Source organism: Mobula birostris, chromosome 6 (genome assembly GCF_030028105.1).
Source record: "Mobula birostris isolate sMobBir1 chromosome 6, sMobBir1.hap1, whole genome shotgun sequence".
Taxonomy (NCBI): Eukaryota; Metazoa; Chordata; class Chondrichthyes; order Myliobatiformes; family Myliobatidae; genus Mobula; species Mobula birostris.
In genome coordinates, this window is record NC_092375.1 from 165,850,566 (window position 1) to 165,871,383 (window position 20,818).

At 39.2% G+C, this 20,818-nt stretch overlaps 1 protein-coding gene across 2 annotated transcripts in view; it reads right to left on the minus strand.

The window, feature by feature from the left end:
• agps (alkylglycerone phosphate synthase) overlaps positions 1 to 20,818 on the minus strand; it is a 164,112-nt gene that overhangs the window by 7,401 nt on the left and 135,893 nt on the right. For both annotated transcript variants that reach the window (XM_072261793.1, XM_072261794.1), the window contains exons 17-19: positions 18,534 to 18,623; positions 14,548 to 14,647; positions 13,279 to 13,336 (exon numbers count right to left, since the gene is read on the minus strand). In XM_072261793.1, coding sequence (XP_072117894.1) covers positions 13,279 to 13,336; positions 14,548 to 14,647; positions 18,534 to 18,623 — 248 coding nt within the window. The remainder of the gene's footprint in view (positions 1 to 13,278; positions 13,337 to 14,547; positions 14,648 to 18,533; positions 18,624 to 20,818) is intronic.

The following is a 20,818-nucleotide window of genomic DNA, read 5'->3' on the forward strand; positions in this document are numbered from 1 at the left end:
AAAATGAAAGCTGATAATTGAAAATAATCTAGACGGAATAACTTGAATGATAGCAGTGTGGTCGAGACATAAAAAGGAGAGAATTCTCTATGGCTGTTCACACTGCGGAGGGTCCTCTAACACAGACTGGAGATAGGGGTTATCCCTCTGGACTGAGGTGGGTCAGTGCTCAGGTCTCACTGTTGGAAGTCAGGAAAAATTTTCAAATGTTCTATGTTCAAATATGCCTAGGGTTTGGTTTTATGTTCTGGCTTACTGTTGGTTTAGAAAAGGAGAGTGTTTTGTTTTCTATTAGAACAAAATGCAAATTGAACTGGTAAAAATAATTTCCTATAATATAAATCGGGTTTTGAATCCAATTAAGAGAAATAAGATTATGTCTAAATTGAAAAAAGAGAGGGCACAAATATCTTTCCTTCAGGAAACGTACATGAGCCAATCCGAATATGCAAAATTTTAAAAAATGGGCCTTAAGCATGTATTTTATTCATCATATAAATTAGGCCACAAAAGAGTAGCTACTTTACTATCAAGTGCTCTTAATTATGAACATATTTCAGAGACTAAAGACAAGGATGGACGATTTGTAAAAATTACAGGAAGAATAGAAGGTACTGAAATAACACTGTTGAATGTTTATGCTCCACTGGGTTGTGAATGGTCATTCTATAGACACATTTTTGACCTAACGGTCAGCTCTCAAGGGGTAGTAATCTGCAGAGGGGATTTTAATATTAGGTTAAACCCTGCATGAGATTCTTCAAGAACAGTCATTCAGAATAAACCTCTGATGAGGAAAGTGAATTCATTGATGGAGGAGCTGGGAATTATACATGTGTGGAGGGAATTATAGATGTGTGGAGGGAATTACACCCCACTAGTAAAGACTATAGGCACTATTCTTTCCCTCATTCAGCTTATTCAAGGATAGACTTTTTTTTATATTTAACCTAGATAGATTCAGGTTAAAAGAGTGTAATATTGCAACGATTGATCTGTTGGACCATAGTCCAGTCTCTATGTCTCTAATTCTGGAAAGGAAAATGAGGTAAACACTATGGAGGTTAAATTCACATATACTCAATAACCCAAAAGTAATGGAGAAATTAAGGGGAGAAATCAAAGAATACTTAGACCATAATGACATGGGAGAAACATCACCAGTGATCTTACGGGATACATTGAAAGCTGTACCGAGAGGGAAAATTATTTCCATTACTACTCACATGAAAAAATTCAATGCACAAAAAGTAGCAGACCTTCAAGGAAAATTAAAACAACTTCAAGTTGCAGATAGCAAAAAAATTAGTTTAATTTAAAACAGGAAATTAAGGAAGTGAAAAGTGAAATTGATGTTATGTACACACTGGAAACTCAAAGAAACTTTCTTTACCTTTCTTTAACTTTCTTTAGACAAAAGAATTATGAAGTAGGAGGAAAATCAGCTAGATTATTAGCATATAAGTTACGTAAACAACAAGCAGACAATACAATTCATAAAATAAAGAATCCAAAAAACAAAGCTTGTGGAGAATACAATAGGGAAAATTCAAGAGAGTTTTGAAACATATTATCGAGAGCTGTACTCTCAACCCCGGGCCTCCAATAAACCCTATATAGACACTTTCCTGAATTCTTTAGATCTACCCAAGCTCACAGATTTACAAAATGAATGCCTATTAGAACCAGTAACTGCCAAAGAACTGAACGCCGCCATCTCTAGATTAAAGGCCGGAAAGTCTCCAGGCTCTGATGGGTTTACCTCAGAGTGGTACAAATCGCTGAAGTCACAGTTAGTTCCATTATTACCTAACACCTTTAATTGGATCTTAGAGAGAGGAGAAATTCCACCTTCACTGAGAGGTGATTATCTCAGTTATTCCTAAAGAGGGTAAAGATAAACTAGAATGTGGTAATTACCGGCCAATCAGTATTCTTAATTTGGACTACAAATTATTTACATCTACATTAGCTCATAGACTGGAAAAGCTTCTACCTGGCCTCATCCACTTAGACCAGACTGGATTCATTCAGCAAAGACAAACTCAGGACAACAGAAGGAGAACTTTACACATACTAGAACAAGTTATTAGAAACGCTATAGAAACAATGGTGATGGGATGAGACGCTGAGAAAGCTTTTGATTCAGTTAGTTGGGTATCCTATACAGAGTGTTAGGAAGATTCCGCTTTCAAAAAAAGTTTATTAAAGTAATCCAGACTTTATATGACAGCCCTACAGCTCGAATTATGATAAATGGGGATCTTTCTGGCTCTTTTATTTTAGAGAGAAGAATTAGACAGGGACGCCCAATTTCTCCTCTCCTTTTTGCACTATATATTGAACCTCTTGCTCAACTAATAAGACAGAGCGAAATTGTAAAAGGTATCAAGGTGGCGTTATTCACAGATGATGTTTTAGTCTATTTGAATGAACCAGAAAAATCATTTATAGAATTGTTTACACTATTGGATGAGTTCGGGAAAATAACAGGTTATAAAATTAATGTAAAGAAAACGCAGGTTTCATTCTTAAATTATACAGCATCCAAAAAATTGCAGGATACTTATGATCTTAAGTGGGAGGCTAAATCATTAAAATATTTAGGAATAACTCTGCCAAAAGATTTTTCAACATTGTCACAGGTAAATTATGGGCCATTAATTTCAGAGATAAAAGCAGATATACATAGGTGGAATCTTATCCCCTTTTAAGTTTAAATTCAAGGATAAACACCATAAAAATGAATATTCTCCCTCGGTTACTTTACCTTTTCCGGACTTTACCTGTGGAGGTGGACGATAATCAATTCAGGGAATGGGACAAATGGATTTCCCGCTTTATCTGGCAAGGGAAGAAACCTAGAATCCGATTTAGCACCTTACAGTTAGGAAAGGAAGGAGGAGGAAATTATTTTTATGCTTCACAGATAACCCCTCTGTTATATTGGTGTAATAGGGAATATAAGGCTAGATGGAAGGAAATAGAATTTGGATTGATTGACAGTTCTCCTCTATAGTCCTCAATAGCAGACAAAGGACTGATGGCCCAATTGGAAAAGATTAAAAACAGCTGGATAAATCTCACATTAAAAGTATGGCAGAAGGTGGCTAATTCATGTGGAATCAATAACATGTTAAAACTTTTCAGATGGTGTGCATATGATATGGAATTTCTTCCCAGCAGAGGAGATAAAAGATTAGAACTGTGGATAAAGAAAGGTCTTACAACCTACCTCTCATTCACACATAAAAGTGTATTACAAAGTTTTCAACCCCTGCAGGACAAATGTGGCCTAGAACACAATGACTTTTTTTTTCAGGTACCTTCATTTAGAATTTTTCAAGATTCTGAATTCAGCTTACAATTCAATACAAAGTAAATCAATTTCTTGATTATATAATGCCCTCTCTCGTGCCAAAAATGAAAACACATTGTATGTTAAAGAGAAGTGGGAGAAAAAGTGGGGTTGGTACTTTCAGAGGAGGCTTGGGGGAAAATATGCAGCTTCCAGTGGTCTTCAACTAACTCTTTGATTTGGAGAGAACATTGTTGGAAAAATATTATAAAGTACTTCAAGACCCCAGACCAGGAAAAATATAAAGACACAAACGTGGCGTGTTGGAGAAGGTGTGGCTCCAAGGAGGCAAATCATTTCCATATTTTTTGGGATTGCCCTAAATTAAGTTTTTATTGGGATGGTATTCACAGAACATTAGTTAAGGTACTTAAGACTTAGATACCTCTGAACTTTGAGACTCTCTACTTGGGGCATATATTGTTTTTGGAACAGAAGAAAGATATAAAGCTGCTGCAGGCTTTATTAGTGGCAAGTAAGAAATCACTCACCAGAAAGTGGTTAAATCCAACATCACCTACATTAGAAACACTCACAACACGCTGGAGGAACTCAGCAGGTCGGGCAGCATCCGTGGAAATGATCAGTCAACGTTTCGGGCCAGAACCCTTCGTCAGGACTGAAGAGGGAAGGGGCAGAGACCCTATAAAGAAGGTGGGGGGAGGGTGGGAAGGAGAAGGCCGGTAGGTTCCGGGTGAAAAACCAGTAAGGGGAAAGATAAAGGGGTGGGGGAGGGGAAGCAGGGAGGTGACAGGCAGGAAAAGTGAACAAGGAATAGGGGAAAACACAATGAGTAGTAGAAGGAGGCGGAACCATGAGGGAGGTGATAGGCAGCTGGGGGGGGGGGGAGAGAGAGTGAAATAGGGATGGGGAAGGGAGGGGGAGGGAATTACCGGGAGTTGGAGAATTCTACGTTCATACCAAGGGGCTGGAGACTACCTAGACGGTATATGAGGTGTTGCTCCTCCAACCTGAGTTCAGCCTCATCATGGCAGTAGAGGAGGCCATGCATGGACATATCCGAATGGGAATGGGAAGCAGAGTTGAAGTGGATGGCAACCAGGAGATCCTGTCTGTTGTGGCGGATGGAGCAGAGGTGCTCAACGAAGCGGTCCCCCAATCTGCATGAGGCTGCACCAGGAGCACCGGATGCAATAGATGACCCCAACAGACTCACAAGTGAAGTGTTGCCTCACCTGGAAGGACTGTTTGGGGCCCTGAATGGAGGCAAGAGAGGAGGTATAGGGACAGGTGTAGCACTTACGCTTACAGGGATAAGTGCCGGGTGGGAGATCCATGGGGAGGGACGTGTGGATCAGGGAGTCGCAGGGGGACCGATCCCTGCGGAAAGCAGAGAGGGGTAGAGAGGGAAAGATGTGTTTAGTGATGGAGGAAGTTGTGGAGGATAATGTGCTGGATCCGGAGGCTGGTGGGGTGGTAGGTGAGGACAAGGGGAACTCTGTCCCTGTTGTGGTGGCGGGAGGATGGGGTGAGGGCCGAAGTGCGGGAAGTGGAGGAGATGCGGGTAAGGGCATCACTGATGACAGCAGAAGGGAAACCACGATCCTTAAAGAAAGAGGACATTTGAGATGTCCTGATACGGAAAGCCTCATCCTGGGAGCAGATGTGGCGGAGACGGAGGAACTGGGAATAGGGAATGGCATTTTTGCATGTGGCAGGGTGCGAAGAGGTATAGTCGAGGTAGTTATGAGAGTCAGTGGGCTTGTAGAAAATGTCAGTGGACAGTCTGTCTCCAGAGATGGAGACCCAGAGATCAAGAAAGGGGAGGGAAGTGTCCGAGATAGACCAAGTGAATTTGAGGGCTGGGTGGAAGGTTGAAGTAAAGTCAATGAAATTGACGAGCTCAGCATGGGTGCAGGAAGCAGCACCAATGTAGTCATCAATGTACCTACATTAGAAGATTGTCATGAAATCATTTTGGAAATACTTAAAACAGAAAAGATTACCTACTCTCTGAGAATTCGAAAGGAATAATTTTAACAAATTTGGAATAAATGGATTGAATTTATAACCCCAGAGCGAGCAGACTTTACGTGACTCTCCAAATGGTTTATACTGTTTGTCTCACCAACATAGTAATAGTGTTAAGGTAAGCAACCTTGGCTCAAATGTTTACTGTTCTTTTTTTTGGAAAATGTGGAATTAACACAAATAAAAAGATCTGGGGAAATTTTGGACCAGAAGAGATACATGGAAATTAGTATTCAACCACTATTATTAATATTTTTTGTAACAACTATTATCAATGTTTAGTTTAATAGAGTGGAATTACAATTGCACATAAATATCTGTTTGAGTGCCTAATTATTTTCTACATTATCTCAATGTGCACTTGTGAATGTACAAATTAATATAGATTTACTCACATAAAAAATGGAAAAGGTTGTTAATGTAAAAAAAAGTTTGTGTATTACTTGTATTATCCAAATAAAAATAAAATTAATAAAAAAAAGACAAGTTTTAAAACATCTCCCAGTGACCACACATTTTAATTCCATGTCCCATTCCCATTCTGATATGTCTATCCACAGCTTCCTCTACTGTCAAGATGAAGCCACACTCAGGTTGGAGGAACAACACCTTATATTCCGTCTGGGTAGCCTCCAACCTGATACATTGCCATAGAAGAAGGAAAATCCTTTGCACACGTTTTGTAAAAAAAAACAGGTACGTGCAGTGACAATGCTTTAGGAAACCAAAGTGGAGTCAAATTTAATTATCTATTGCTGTCAGTGACAAATTGACTTAATGCACACAAATCCTCCAATTTCTACAAAGTTGGACAAATGAGCACACATCTCTCATCCCCCACTCTAACAGCTATATTAGTTGCTGGTTTCTACTCCACTATTCAAATACCATTTTCTAAGTCAAAAAGCGTTCTAAATTGGGTCAAAGCAAATTTAGATAATAGATAGGAAATTGCAAAAATTAATTGGAGTGGCTTGTTTGCATGCAAAGGGTCAGCAGACAAATGGAAGGCTTTCAAAGTGAGATAAAGAGTTCAAAATCTGCTTATTCCTGTTAGAGTGAAGAAGAAGGCTGGCTGCCGCAGGGAACACTGGATGATGAGGGATATTGAGGCTCTGATCATGGAAAAGGAGGCTTGGGTCCTCCTGGGATTCACTTGGATCAAGAGTTTTAAGTGTATTAAGGGAAATAAAGAGTAACTACATAAAAAACAGGGCTCATTAAAGACCAATGTGGACATCTTGTGGAGCCACAAGAGATGGTCGAGGCCCTCAATGAGTATTTCTACTGTTTTTATTGTGGAGAAAAATATGAAGACTTCAGACATAAATAGCTAATAAGGAGATCTTAATAGGCTGTATTACAGGAGAGATGATAACGGATGTCTTAAGATGTATGAAGGTAAATAAATCTCTAGGGCCTGAGTAGGTATATCCAAGGACACTATGGGAAGCTATTGAAGAAATTGTAGGAGCTTTAGCTGAGATATATGCATCATTAGTAATGGGTGAAGTGCCAGAAGACCGGAGGGTGGCAAAGAAAAACCTGGAACTGCAGACCAGTAAGCCTAACATTAGGTAATGTTAGGTACGTTACTACAGGGAAACCTGAGGGAAAAGAAGTACAAGCGTTTGGAAAGACAGGGATTAATTAATGACAGCCAGCATGGCTTGGTTCGTAAGCGGTCATAGCTAATGAATTTTAATCAAGTTTCTTTTGAAGTAGCCATGAAAGTTGATAAGGGCAGGGCAGTACATGAGGACAAATGGATTTCAGTGAGGCCTTCAATAAGGTTTCACATGGTAGGCTGCTTTGGAAAGTTAGATCACATGGGATCCAGGGAAAGCTAGCTAATTGCATACAGAATTGGCTAGACAGTAGGAAGCAGAGAGTGATATTAGGTCTTTTTTAGTAATGGAGGCCTATGATTCATGGTGATCTGTAGAAATCAGTGTTAGGTGCATTGCTATTTATCATCTATATCAACGATTTGGATAAGAATGTACAAGGCATGGTTGACAAGTTTACAGCTAACACAGTGTAATAGGTGATGCTGTTGATAGTGAAGATGGCTGTCAGGATTTACAGAGTGATCTTGACCAGCTGAGTAAGTGGATCGAAGAATGGCAGATGGCACTTAATTCGGATAAAAGTGAGGGGCTGCATTTTGAGAAGACAAATGAGGGTAGGACTTTCACAGTAAACAGTAGGGCCAAGTTTTGTAGAATAGGGGACACTTTCGTGTACATATATATTGTTCTCAGAAAGTGGTGTCAAAGGTTGAGAGACAGTGTTTGGCACACTGGCTTTCATCAGTCAGAGCAGTGAGTACGTAAGTTGAGAGGTTATGTGCAGTTGTAGAAGGCATTGGTAAGGCCGTATTTAGAATGTTTGTATTCGGCTTTGGTGGCCCTGCTATGAGCAAAGATGCTATTAAACTGCAAAGCATGCAGACGAGATTTGTGAGGTTGTTGCTGGTACTTAAAGGACTGAGCTACAAGACAGACTGAGCAGGCTGGGACTTTTTTCACTGGGCTCTAGGAGAATAAGGGGTGAACTTGATAGTATGTATAAAAATGAGAAACAAAGATAAGGTTAATGTACAAAGTATTTCTCCTCAGGGTTGAGGAATCAAAAACTAGAGGATATAGACTTAAAGTGAGTGGAGACTGATTCAATAGGAACCTGAGTAGCAACTTTTCCACCCAGAAAGTAATCAATATATGGAATGAGCTGGTAGAGGGAGTGATTGAGCCAGGTAATCAACAACATTTAAAGAATACTTGGACAGGGAAGGTTTGGAGCATGGACAAAAAGGACTCCCTTGGGACTTGCTTAGTTGGCATGGGCCAGTTGGGCTAAAGGACCCATTTTGATTCTGTGATTTACTGTGCCATTCTAGATTTATAAATATTCACCATTCTCAAACTGGAGTATGAAAATCCAGAAAACCTCTGTAGTTTTCTCTTAGCATAAGCCCACATTCTTTGATCCCTCCAACAAACTTCAGTATCGTAGCATTAGCTCCAGTCCCAAGACAGAGTGGACCAGTTCCACCACCCTTCCAATGATTTGAAGCAGCAATGTACAACTTCAACTATAACATTCTTCCAAATCTTCAAAAAATAGTTCCTTTCTCCAGCAACCCAAACCTGTGTCTAAATTCAAAACCATACAAACTTTTGTTCCATATCCTGGCCTCAAATAACCAACATACTGCTGTACATCACCCCTACTCTTGCTGAAATACAACCAACATTATCACAGTTCACAGCCATGAGCCTAGCCTGTCCTGTTCATGCGCTACTTCAGAAATATATTCTTCTCAAATCCCTTGCTTCCCCATGTATTACAGTGCAGTTGTCCTCTTCGTTCCATTGCCTGTGGCAGTTCTTTTGGCGATTTAGGCCCTACTCTTAGCTACACCTCTCATCTCCCTCCAACTTCAAACAGCTCTTGACCACTGGATCCCAAAATAGTAGTATGATCACTAAACTGATTTAGCTCCTTGAATATATTTAATAATTTGAAAAAAAAACATTAATTTCTCTTCCCCAGAAGAAACAATTTCAGCCTTTAAATTCCAAGTCTCTCAAATGCCTTAATCTGCCATGTCTAGGCGCTGGGAACTGTAGGAACAATCCAATATTTTACGCGATGTACAAACATATGAATGATTAGTGCTTATCCCTGCAGACTGTATACCCTAGGAACTAGTTAGCTTTCAGTCTTGCACTGCTGGTTTCTGTGAGCCATCTGCCAATATCCCAAGAAAATGCTTCTATTAATTCCTGAGAGTCTGCATTTATTGGTTGAAACTCAACAGATTTCCCAGTCCCAGAAAACTGCTGACTGCCTAGAAGTAAATGTAAATTACCATTAGCCCGACTTTCTAATCAACTCAAAGTATTTAGTCTGATCCCATGACTCAAATACTATTTCCAAAATTCAGTGTCATCTGTACAATAACATTTTCTTTCATTAAAAATGCTGCAATTAGCAAAAGTAAAAGTTCCATTCTAAGTATGATCAATGAGTTAAATTCTTCCAGATTTGACTGATTAAAAGAAATGAAAACAATATCCCTAAAGGCATATTTTTTAAATTATTTAGAGAGCAATAAATGCAGAATTTACATTTATTTTACTCTAAGAATGCCCCAGAGCTGGGACATTTTAGTGGAACTTCTCCACTGCTCTGTTGGACTCCTTCCACGAACTGTCCATTTATGAATAGATGCTATCAGGAATGCAAGACTGCAGTCCACAAGAGCACCCGAAACCTGAAAAACCAATTATGGAGGAAGAAAGCTCAGGAAATCCAACAACTAGCAGATGCCAATGACACTCAAGGCTTTTTTCAACGCAACTAAAGCTATTTTTGGCCCATCCACTCACGGTCAAGCCCCTCTCAAAAGCAAAGATAGTTCAACCATCCTGAAGAGCAATGCTGACATCAATTCCAGATGGAGGGAGCACACTGAAGATCTTCTAAATCAAACCATCTCATTTGACAGAAATGTGATTAACAACATTCCAAAACAGCCCATTGACGACTCCCTAAGCAAAATACCAACACTTGAAGAGGTCAAGGAAGCAATCAAAACCTTGAAAAACAACAAGGCTGCTGGACTCGATGGAATACCAGCCGAGATCTGCAAAATTGGAAGTAACCCGCTTCATTATCAACGGCATCAACTTCTCATCAAGATCTGGATAAATGAAGACGTACCAGCAGACTTTAGAGACTCAGCAATCATTACCATCTACAAAAGGAAAAGCGATTGATCTGAATGCAGAAGCTATCGTGGAACTTCCCTGTTAGCAACAGCAGGAAAGATCCTCACCCGTATCATGAACAACCGGCTCAAGCCTTTAGCCGAGAAGATCCTTACGGAGACACAAGCCGGTTTAAGACCATCATGTGGAGCAATCGACATGATCTTCACAATGCGACAACTACAAGAAAAATGCAGTGAACAACTTCAACCTTTATACATGGCTTTCATCGACCTCACCAAAGCCTTTGACTCGGTATCTAGGGAACTCCTATGGGATGTCCTATCCGCCTATGGATGCACTGAAAAGTAAATTCGAATCCTGAGACTCCTCCATGATGGCATGCTTGCCACAGTCATGGTCAGCAACAGTAACTGTGAGTCTTTTCAAGTTAGATCAGGAGTAAAACAGGGATGCGTGATTGCCCCAACTTTGTTCACCATCTTCATTGCGACAACCATCCACGTTATCAAGGACGACTTACACTCAGGAATCGAAATTGTCTACAGAACAGATGGCAGACTCTTCAATCTTGCCTGTCTCTCAAGTCCAAAAACAAGACATCCATGAGTTCCCTCATCGAGTTCCAATTATGCAGATGACAACAGTGTTGCAGCTCTTTCAGAAAACCACCTACAACAGATTCTGACTGCCTTCAACCGTGCATACACAAAACTTGGACTTACCATCAATTCCAAGAAGACTCAGATCATCTACCAACTGAGACAAATCGGATAAAACCATCAATTCAACTTGGCGAAATAACCCTGGAAAACCTGGACCACTTTCCGTATCTTGGAAGTCACCTCTCCTCCAATGTCGACCTTAATGACGAGATCCAACATTGTCTTAAATGCGCTGGAACAGCTTCTGGACGTCTCCGAACAAGAGTCTTTCATGATCGTGACATCCGAACAGACACTAAAATGTTAGTGTACAAAGCAGTGGTAATTCCAATGCTCCTGTATGCATCAGAAACCTGGACAACATACCCATGACATCTGCAGGCACTTGAAAAGTTCCATCAACGCTGTCTTCGAAACATCTTAAATATCAGCTAGGAAGATAGAAGAACCAACATCAGCATGCTAAATGAAGCAAAAACAAGAAGCATTGAAGCCTACTTCATCAAGAACCAACTAAGATGGAGCAGTTATGTTGTTCGGATGAAAGACGAACGTCTGCCGAAACAAATCTTCTACTCCCAGCTTAAAGAAGGCAAACGTAAAAGAGGCGGACAACAGAAGAGATTCAAAGACGTCTTAAAAGCCAACATGAAGAAATGTAACATTGACATCAACAATTGGGAAACCAATGCCAAGGACAGGAAACTCTGGCAAGCCATCATCCGAGAAGGAACAGCAACTTTCGAAGCCAACAGATGTGCAGAATTAGAAGAAAACAGAAGAAAATGGAAAGAAAGGCAGCAACAACCAAAGCCCGATCTGCCATCTGGAACTACCTGTCCTGAATGCGGAAGAACTTTCAAAGCCAAGATTGGACTCATAAGCCACTTGAGAGCCCAAAAAAAGATCAACAGAATGAAGACCATCGTCCTCGACCTCGGGGATAGCCACGATGATTTATGAGCCTTTTGACCGAAAGGTCCATTACAGATCTTGGCAGAGAATTTACCACATTATATCTACCAGTAATTCAACGCTATGTCAATGCAGCTCCACCTAACAATTAGAAATGCAAAATAACTGCAAATGTTGGTAATTAAGGCAAAGTGTGAGAAATACTCAAGCAGGTCTGGCAGCATTTGTAGAAAGACCATTGGAGACAACACTTCAGGCAGATCACCTTCCATCACAGCTGGAATTCTAATAGTGATGTCAGTATGGAAACACAAATGAACTCTATTATTCAACAAAAAGATCAACGGTATAAATGAAATAAAAGGAAAGCTACAAATTAAACCACCTAAGAAACATGCATTAAAACTGGCAGAGGACAGGTGGAATAAGTGTCCCAAATGAGCATCATTTACACAAACATTTTGACTACAAAGAACAAATAAAATGTATTGGTTGGCCAAATTCAGGGGCAAAACATAGTAAGCATTAATTAGACATGGACTCAAAATGATCAAATCTAGATTTAAAATATCTGGGAAAATGATGGAAGTGAAGGGGCAGAGTTAGAGGACAAAGATGAAATCAGTTCAATGATAACACAGCAAATGACCTTAGTAATAATGACATTAGAAACTATTGGCAAATTAAGATGTAGAAAATATCTAAACTAAGTTCAGGTTTACTACCATGGCATTTGTCATGAAATATATTGTTCTGCAGCAGCAGTACATTGCAATAGACAATATAAAAACTATAATTTACAATAATATATTCAGTATATTAAAAATTAAATTAAATAAGTAGTGCAAAAAGATAGCAAAAAAAAGAAAAAGAAAAAATAGGAGGTAGTATACATGGATTCATTGCCCATTCAGAAATCTTCAGGTCCTGTCCCTCCTTAAGGTTTCCCTCATGCTCTAAGGTTAGGTTTTCATATTCATTGATTCTGATCTCACTGCTCAACAAATTGATTCTCCTGTCTTAAGGAAACTACCTCTGATTCTAGTAAATCCAAAAACTACACAGTTGTCTTAAAAATCTTGAATTGCCCAAGGTTTGATTTCTGCATTTCAAGGATGGAAAGAAATTGCAAATAGTTGCTGCATATGTCTGCTGAGGTGTTACACTGAGCAACACATTCAAGTTGTTGTGGTTGTTCCTTTTCACCCTTGTGGTGCATTGTGCGGTATTTTGGCCACTTCCGTAGCATTTAACTGTTCTTTTACAAGACCCGAGTTGCTAACTCGACGCTCAACTTAACACAGATGGAAAGCATGCAAGGAGCCAGCCGGATTCGAATTCGGGACCATTCGTCTCGAAGTCCGGTGTGAATGCCACTACACCATCTAATGCATTTAGATATCATCCATGAAGATGCCAACTCAGCTGGCTTGAGGTAACTACAATTACATTCAGCTTTGTGGTGAGGGCGAATAAACAGACTCTAAATTTCACTGTTAACATTCATACTAAGAACTAGAGGTAAATATCAGAAACTCATGAAATGTAATTATAGCACAAATTTGGAAAGGAAAACAGAAAATAAGGCAAGATGAAAAAATGCACTCACCTCCGTGATGGTGAGAAAGACTTCCTCCATTCTCAAGTATTTCCTCTCTGGCTGAAGCCTGATTCAGTACAAATAATTGCAGCCTTTAGTTAAATACATTCAGCAACATAATCCACACCATTTTTTCTCATTATTTCACTACCTCTTATGCACACTTTAGTTATAGCAAATAACATGAACTCTGCTGTTTTCTATTGACATCTAGGTGTTCTTGGACATATAAAAATACTTTAATATCTCAAAACAAAATATTGTAGTAGTGCGCCATTGGGCTGGACATTCCTTTTCATTTCACCAGAATGAGAATAAATAAGGGCAAGGAACATACCATGAAGTTAACTTGAACCCCAAGATTATCTAGTACCCAAAACAATTTATGGAATTCCTCAAGAAAAATTCTATTGATCCAGCAACTGCTCAGTTTCTGGGCCAAGCAATTTACATGTCACAATAGTTATCATCAGAGTTCATAATTGTCTTAACAATTAGATTTTGAGCAAAACTGGCCTGAATTCAGCCAGCAAATTGGGGTCCTCACCCACCTGCAGTTACATGGGCAGGAGATAAAGGACTGATCTCAATGATCCTTTGCAACCAGGTGGAGTCTGGTGAGTCACACCTTGGTCACCATATCTGTGAAGTATCAGGTAATATAGTTCTACAGCCATGCCATCACAACACAGTGCCTTCCTTGATTGAGGGAAAGCTGGGAATGATACCTTGCCTTGTATCAAAGCCTATGAGGTGCTTCAGAGTTTTTTAAATGTCTCTGATAGTCAGTAGTTGTTCAAAGCTATTAACATTGAAAATTAAAAAGTTTAGAAAAAGAAAATTTAAAAACAACTATTATTTTAATCACATCCTCTTCAATCTGCATATAAAGAAATGTCATTGTCCCAAATTTACATATAGTATATGTCAATGGTTGAATTGCAGTTGTTTTCTTCACATCTGACAGCCACAACCAGCACAATTTATCCATTGAATTAATAGGAAAACAATCCAACTTTGTGGCCTGCCAAACCCAATATTGGCTCCCAAAGCCATGCAGGATAAGATCAGTTTCAGTGAGAAGTTCAGAAAGAAAGCTGAACTGACCACATAAAATAGAAGTTGGCAGTTCTTAATCCACAACGAAATCTATGTTTATAACTACCCTAATGTAACTGTTGTTGAACATTTTATTTTTAAAAGCCACTTAGACAAAAGTCTAGAATAAGAAAAGGATGATGATGCTGGAATTGGTATGCAGTACTTGAACAACATTACCTCAATTTGCTCAAACACAGCAATGGGGTCGCTTATACCTCTGTAGTTAAAAGCAAAGTAGAAATACACACATGCGCCAGCATCATAAGTTTGGGTGACTCTGTAAAACAAAATTAAGTTGGATTATCACAAAAATAATTTTCTTGACAATCTTTTTAAATTTATCATCACTATGATTAATATTTTAAACACACATAGCACTGAGAACTTGCAATTAGCTAACAGTTCTGTAAAGTCCATTTAGTCTTTAGCGAGAAAAGCTCTGGAGTATACATATATGGTGAATAGGTCTCTTCGGCTAACAATGAAAAGCAGGGGTTTGTGTTAACATTCATAAATAAATGTTTTTTTAAAAACATATATTAGAAGCAAAAGAGTAAGCTAGGGAAAGGATAAACCCAATTAAGTACAAAGGAGGGGACTCGTACATGGAGGCATTGGAAGTCGGAGAGGCACTTAATGAGTACCTTCCAAATCATTCTGCATGGAGAAGAACATAGATGGAAAAATTAGGGAACATCAAGGAAGAAAGTGGTACACAGTGTCGTGAAAAACATTGAGTCCTCAGGGCTCAAAAGGATCTATCCCAGGATACTGAGGGAATCAGGCAGGAGTTTGCTGCAACATCAATAGACATCATGTTTCCTCTTTAGAAGGTGAAGGATTAAGGCTGTATTGTCAGTATTTTTCCTTTATTAAAAAGGGGCAAGAGGGTTAAAACACAAAATCATAGGCTGGTGAGCTTTACACAGGTGGCAGGGAAACTGTGAAGATTCTTGGGAATAGGACTTACTCACATTTGGAAAAGCATGGACTTACTGGGGATAGTCAGTATGGCTTTGTACAGGGGAGCTCCTTGCTCACAGATTTGGTTCAGACTTTTTTGAGGAAGTGTGAGATGATTGATGAGGGTAGGAGAGTGGATTTATCCACATAGGCTTTAATAAAGAATTTGACAAGGTCCCTCAGAGTAAGCTGGTCCAGATAATTAACTCACTAGGGATCCCTAGCAAGTTGGTGAATTTGGTTCAAAAATGGCTTGGCCATAGAAAGACTAAGGCCAGTGAATTTTGAACTTTGATACAGCAGGATATACTGTAGGTCATTTGGAAATTTGGGTGGAATAATTGCAGATGGAGTTTAATCTGATGAATGTGAAGTGATCCATTTGGGAGGTCAAATGCAACAAACGTATTACAGGACCATTAGAAACATTTGTCTACAGAGGTATCAAGGGGTACAAATCCATGGTTCCCTGTAAACAACAACACAAGCGCATGCAGCAGTAATGACTGCCTATGGCAATAAGTATAAAAGCTGTAATACATCTGTTGCATCTTCCCATCAAACCTGACCAGGTTTCCAGTCCCTGCTGCTGAAAAGCAACCACATAACATGATGCTACCTCCACCATACTTTACAGTAGAGATGGACTATGTCGTATTAGATTTATGCCAAACATATCACTTACTGTCGAGGCAAATAGTTACACTGTAGTCTCATCCAGCTATAAGACCTTTTTCCACATCTTTGCAGTATCTTCTAAGAGGTGCTTTGCAAAGTCCTTACAGGAAAGCGTATGCTTTTTTTTTTTAGGCAGGGCTTCTTCCTTTCTTCTCTTTCATACCCTTGTTGTGCAAGGCCTTGGAGACTATGGAGCCACCAGCTCTGCAGCTCACTCTGTGACTGTTGGCATCACAGAAGTCTCTCTTACAAGTGCCATTTTTCTCTGGTGACTAAGTTTAGAGGGGTGGCGTGACTTAGGCAGTGTGATATGGTTTCATAGTTTTTTCCACTTTTTTTATGATGGACTGAACTGAGCTCTGAAGTATGTTCAGTGCCCTGGAGATTGTCTTGTACCCTTCTCCTGACTTGTGCTTCTCTGTTGTCATTTCCCTGACTTGTTTTGAATGCTCTTTTGTTTTCATTTTGGTTTGGTCTGTTGAAAATCTATCAAACGGTTGGACCTGACAGAGAGAGGGAGTTTATTCTTATGAATTCATTGAAAACAGGGGATCTTCCAATTTTCTATGTCAACAAACTGGATGATTTGGTATGGTAATATACCAAATATGGTAATACACCTGAGGAAAGGTCGTGTAGTAATTACAAAGGGATGAATACTTTATCAGCCTCACCGTTTTAGTTTTTAATTTTTAGTAAATTGTTGACAGGTTTTGGAATTTTTCTTTTGATTTGATGTGACGCACAATATTTTATAGATTAGCTTAAAAATCTTACTTCAATTTATTTTAAATTTAGAAAATGAGACGGTAAAATGTGAAAATAGCTCTGGGGGCAGAATACTTTTCCAAGGCACCTGTAGACAGCGTGGAAAGTATGAGAGGAAATGTTAAATATGAGAGGGCACTGATTTAAAGTGAGAGGTAAAAGGTCAGAGGAGGTTTGCAAAGGAAGTTTGGTAGATCCCTGGAACACAATGCCAGAGGTATTTAGAGAGACCCAGGAATGGACAGGGATGGAGGGATATGGACCACGCGCAGGCAGATGGGAGTAGTTTAGATTGGCACCATGCAGATGTGCAGGGCTAAAGGACCTCTTCCTGTGCTGTACTGTTCTATGTGTGCTCCACGCACAGTCACTGAATCAAACTGAAAGTTGAAGGTAGGCTGCCATGAATCCTCTCCCACAAAGTGGATCCAGTATACATTTTTTTCTTTGTCTCCACAAACACAGTTAAGATTTCTTTGGGATATGCCTCTTGAGAATAATGGACAGAAGTTAGTTGTGCGCGGGTGGGGGCAATCAGGGACAGAAACAGTTTTAAACTTGGCCCACAACAGTTTGTCTAGGAGAAAAGTGAAGTAAATAAAAAGGGGGGGAAAAAACCTGAAAATACTCAAAACAGAAGCTGTTGCTATCTGTAAAGAGAAAAGACAGCTTATGATAAAAAGTCATTGCCATTTTAATTATGTTGAGTACCCCCTACATTTCTGATGTTTGTTTTTTCCTGCACTCAGATAAAAAAGCTTGGATTTTTATATAGGGCAGGGTATTCGGGTAAGTAGCAGAGTAAAAAAAATCAAATTATTTCACATGTATTTCTTCTGTCGTCATGTAATTCCGCATTACGTGCTGCTTTGAAAAGGATGCAGTGAGGCTGCTTTTACCTTACAGCAGGTGCTGCACAGAAACAGAGTTACCATGAAAAGGGATAGTGGAAATGGAACTCAAACTATGGCTTTCTCCAATTACAACTAGAGGAAGAGGAATAAGAATTAACAGTTGCCTTGGAGGTGCAAAAGACATATAGCTGGGTTCCAGCGAGGATGTTGTCCTCCATTTGACAATAAACTTGCACTGGCATAGAGGGAATTGCTGACGTTGACTTTATTTTATAAGACCATAAGACATAGGAGCAGAATTAAGCCATCTGGCCAATCAAGTCTGCTCCGTCATTCAAACATGGCTGATCCTTTTTTTTTAAAGTCTCCTCAACCCCAGTTCCTGGCCTTCTCCCCGTAACCTTTGATGCCATGTCCAATCAAGAACCTATCAATCTCTGCCTTAAATACACCCAATGACCTGCCTCCACAGCTGCATGTGGCAACAAATTCCACAAATTCACCACCCTTTGGCTAAAGAAATTTCTCCGCATCTCTGTTTTGAAAGGGCATCCCTCTATCCTGAGGCACATTATAAGTGTGAACTAAGCATCTTTATCATTTTGGCATAAATAAAAGTTTATTTACTCTAAAAATAGTCAAAGCATTGGGAGAGATTAAGTGATAGTAATCATTATGAATGTCCATTGAGAACCAAATCTGACCAACAATGACATCAGTTAGCGTATAGACTTACCTAATGGCCACCAATAACAATTTAGAAAATACATTCCAGAATGATGTATTTCAGAATAATTGATAGTGCGTTCACGGGACAGTGGGGAAACAATAACAGAACTGGATGCTCTACAATGATGAATCAGGAAAATGGAACATTCAGTGAGCCAGATTACAACTTACCTGCACGTGGCGAAAGGAGGAAACTGAACACCTTTTTCTTTACTTTCGCTTACAAGTTTCTCCTTGACATTCCTGCAGAGGTCAAGTACCCTAAAAATACGCAGTCAGAATACTGAAGTTATTTAACAAGCGAAAATATCATCTGCTTAACAAATGCTGGTGAAGTGTCACTTAAAAAAAAAATCCCTCTGAACTAATTTTTTGCAATTAAAAGAGTAAAGACAATGGTGCATGATTTTTTTAAAAAATCCAATTATTTCACATTTATTTCTTTTGTAGTCACATAATTCAGCATTTTCTGCTGCATTTGTTAACTAATGCTCGACTGTACCCATAACTGACTTGTTAAATAACAATGATATACTAGTTCAAATACAGATTGCTTAACAATATAAGAAACATTGGTGTGAAAAGAAAACTGGTTAACCAACCAAAAGGTCACCACTGGGGTGCTCCAGGGATCAATTTTGATACTTTAAAATTGAAAGCCCTCCCAACCATTGAGCACATCTACGTGAAACATGTTGCAGGAAAGCAGCATTCATCAGAGATCCTCACCACCCAGACCATGCTCTTTTCACGCAGCTGCCATCAGGTAAAAGCTACAAGAGCTTCAAGACCCACACACCACCAGGTTCAAGAACAGTTACTACCCCACAACCATCCGGCTCTTGAACAAAAGGGGATAACTATAGTCACTTGCCCATCCATTGAAATGTTCCCACAACCAACGATCTCACTTTAAGGACTCTTTATCTTGTTATTTCATGTTCTCGTTATTTATTACTATTTACTTATATTTGCATTTGCACAGTTTGTTTTCTTCAGCACTCCAGATGATCTTTCATTGATCCTGTTATAGCTACTATTCTATAGATTTGCTGAGTATGACCGCAGGAAAATGAACCTCAGTGTTGACAAATACGTACTTTGATAATAAAATTTGCTTTGATCTAATCACAATCTATATTAATGACTTGGAAAACAAGATCAAATGCATTCTAGTCAAGTGCACTGACAGTTCAAAGCAGAGTGGGGATACTAAATGTGAGGAGGAAGCACATGTTTGCAAAGAGATACAGACAAGTAGAGTGGGTAAAAATCTGGCCGATGGTATGTTACATGGGGAAAATGCAATGTTATCAATCTTGGGTTGGTGGTTTGATGTTTTTCTTTGAATAGGTTCCATGGTTTTCTTTGTTTTGTGGCTGTCTGTAGAAATACAAATCTCAGGGCTGTATGATGCATACATTGTTTGATAACTAATGTACTTTGGATCTTGAATCTTTGACATTGTTGAAATAGACATGATTCTGAGCTAGACTGTAAGGCAGATGATAAGAGGATTTTCCCCATCATGGAGGAATTTTAAATTAAGGAGCACAATTTTAAAACAATAGCTCAGCCATTTAAGGCAGAAGAGGAGGATTTTCTTCTGAGGGTCATTACCATTGGAATTCTTTACTCTTACACAATTATAGTGGTTGAATCAGGGACAATCTAGGTTGGACAATAAGTGACTGTCTGTTGTCTGTATCCCAAGAACAGCAGACGAAAAATATATTCAAAGCCAATTTTTATTTAATTTTTAAGTCCATCAAGGGCTACAAGGAACAAGCAGCAAAATGGAGCCAAAGCCAAGATCAATCAGATTTTAACCTTCTGAATGATGGAGAAGACTTGAGAAGCCACATGCCCTACTCCTGCTCTTTATACTTGTCAAGGTTAAGGGCAGTGTCATAGTATAGTACAATGTGAAGATGTAAAGTATTAATTTTAAAGCTAGCAATTAAAACAGATTCAAATTCATAATAATTTTACAAAAAGAAGTCTAAGAAGAATAAAAAAAATACTCTGCACCAATAAAACTGTACTTTGACACTACCAGCTAAAACTGAAAAGTCTAAAGTGGTAAAGTGAGAAACCCAGTGCGTGAAAGTTAATAATTTTTACAAAACATTTGAAAATTATGTCAAGTAAGTAATTTGCATTAGCATCTATAGATTGCGGGGGGAAAACCATGACCAATCCCTGGAAACTGAATTGAGTGGATGGTCCCACAGTAGATGCTTAGAGGATGAAGCCATTTGCAGTTCATTGGCTACAACACTATTGCCAATGACAATTCAGTAAAGCTCTTTTTCCGCTAGATGCAGCATTATTCAGTGGGGCGGGGCGGGAGGTGATGAAGGGGTTGGTTGGTGAAGATTGAATTAGCATCTAGTTCCAAAAAATGGGCTCATTCTAAAATTTTGATCGCATAGTAATAGACAATGATTTGAAAC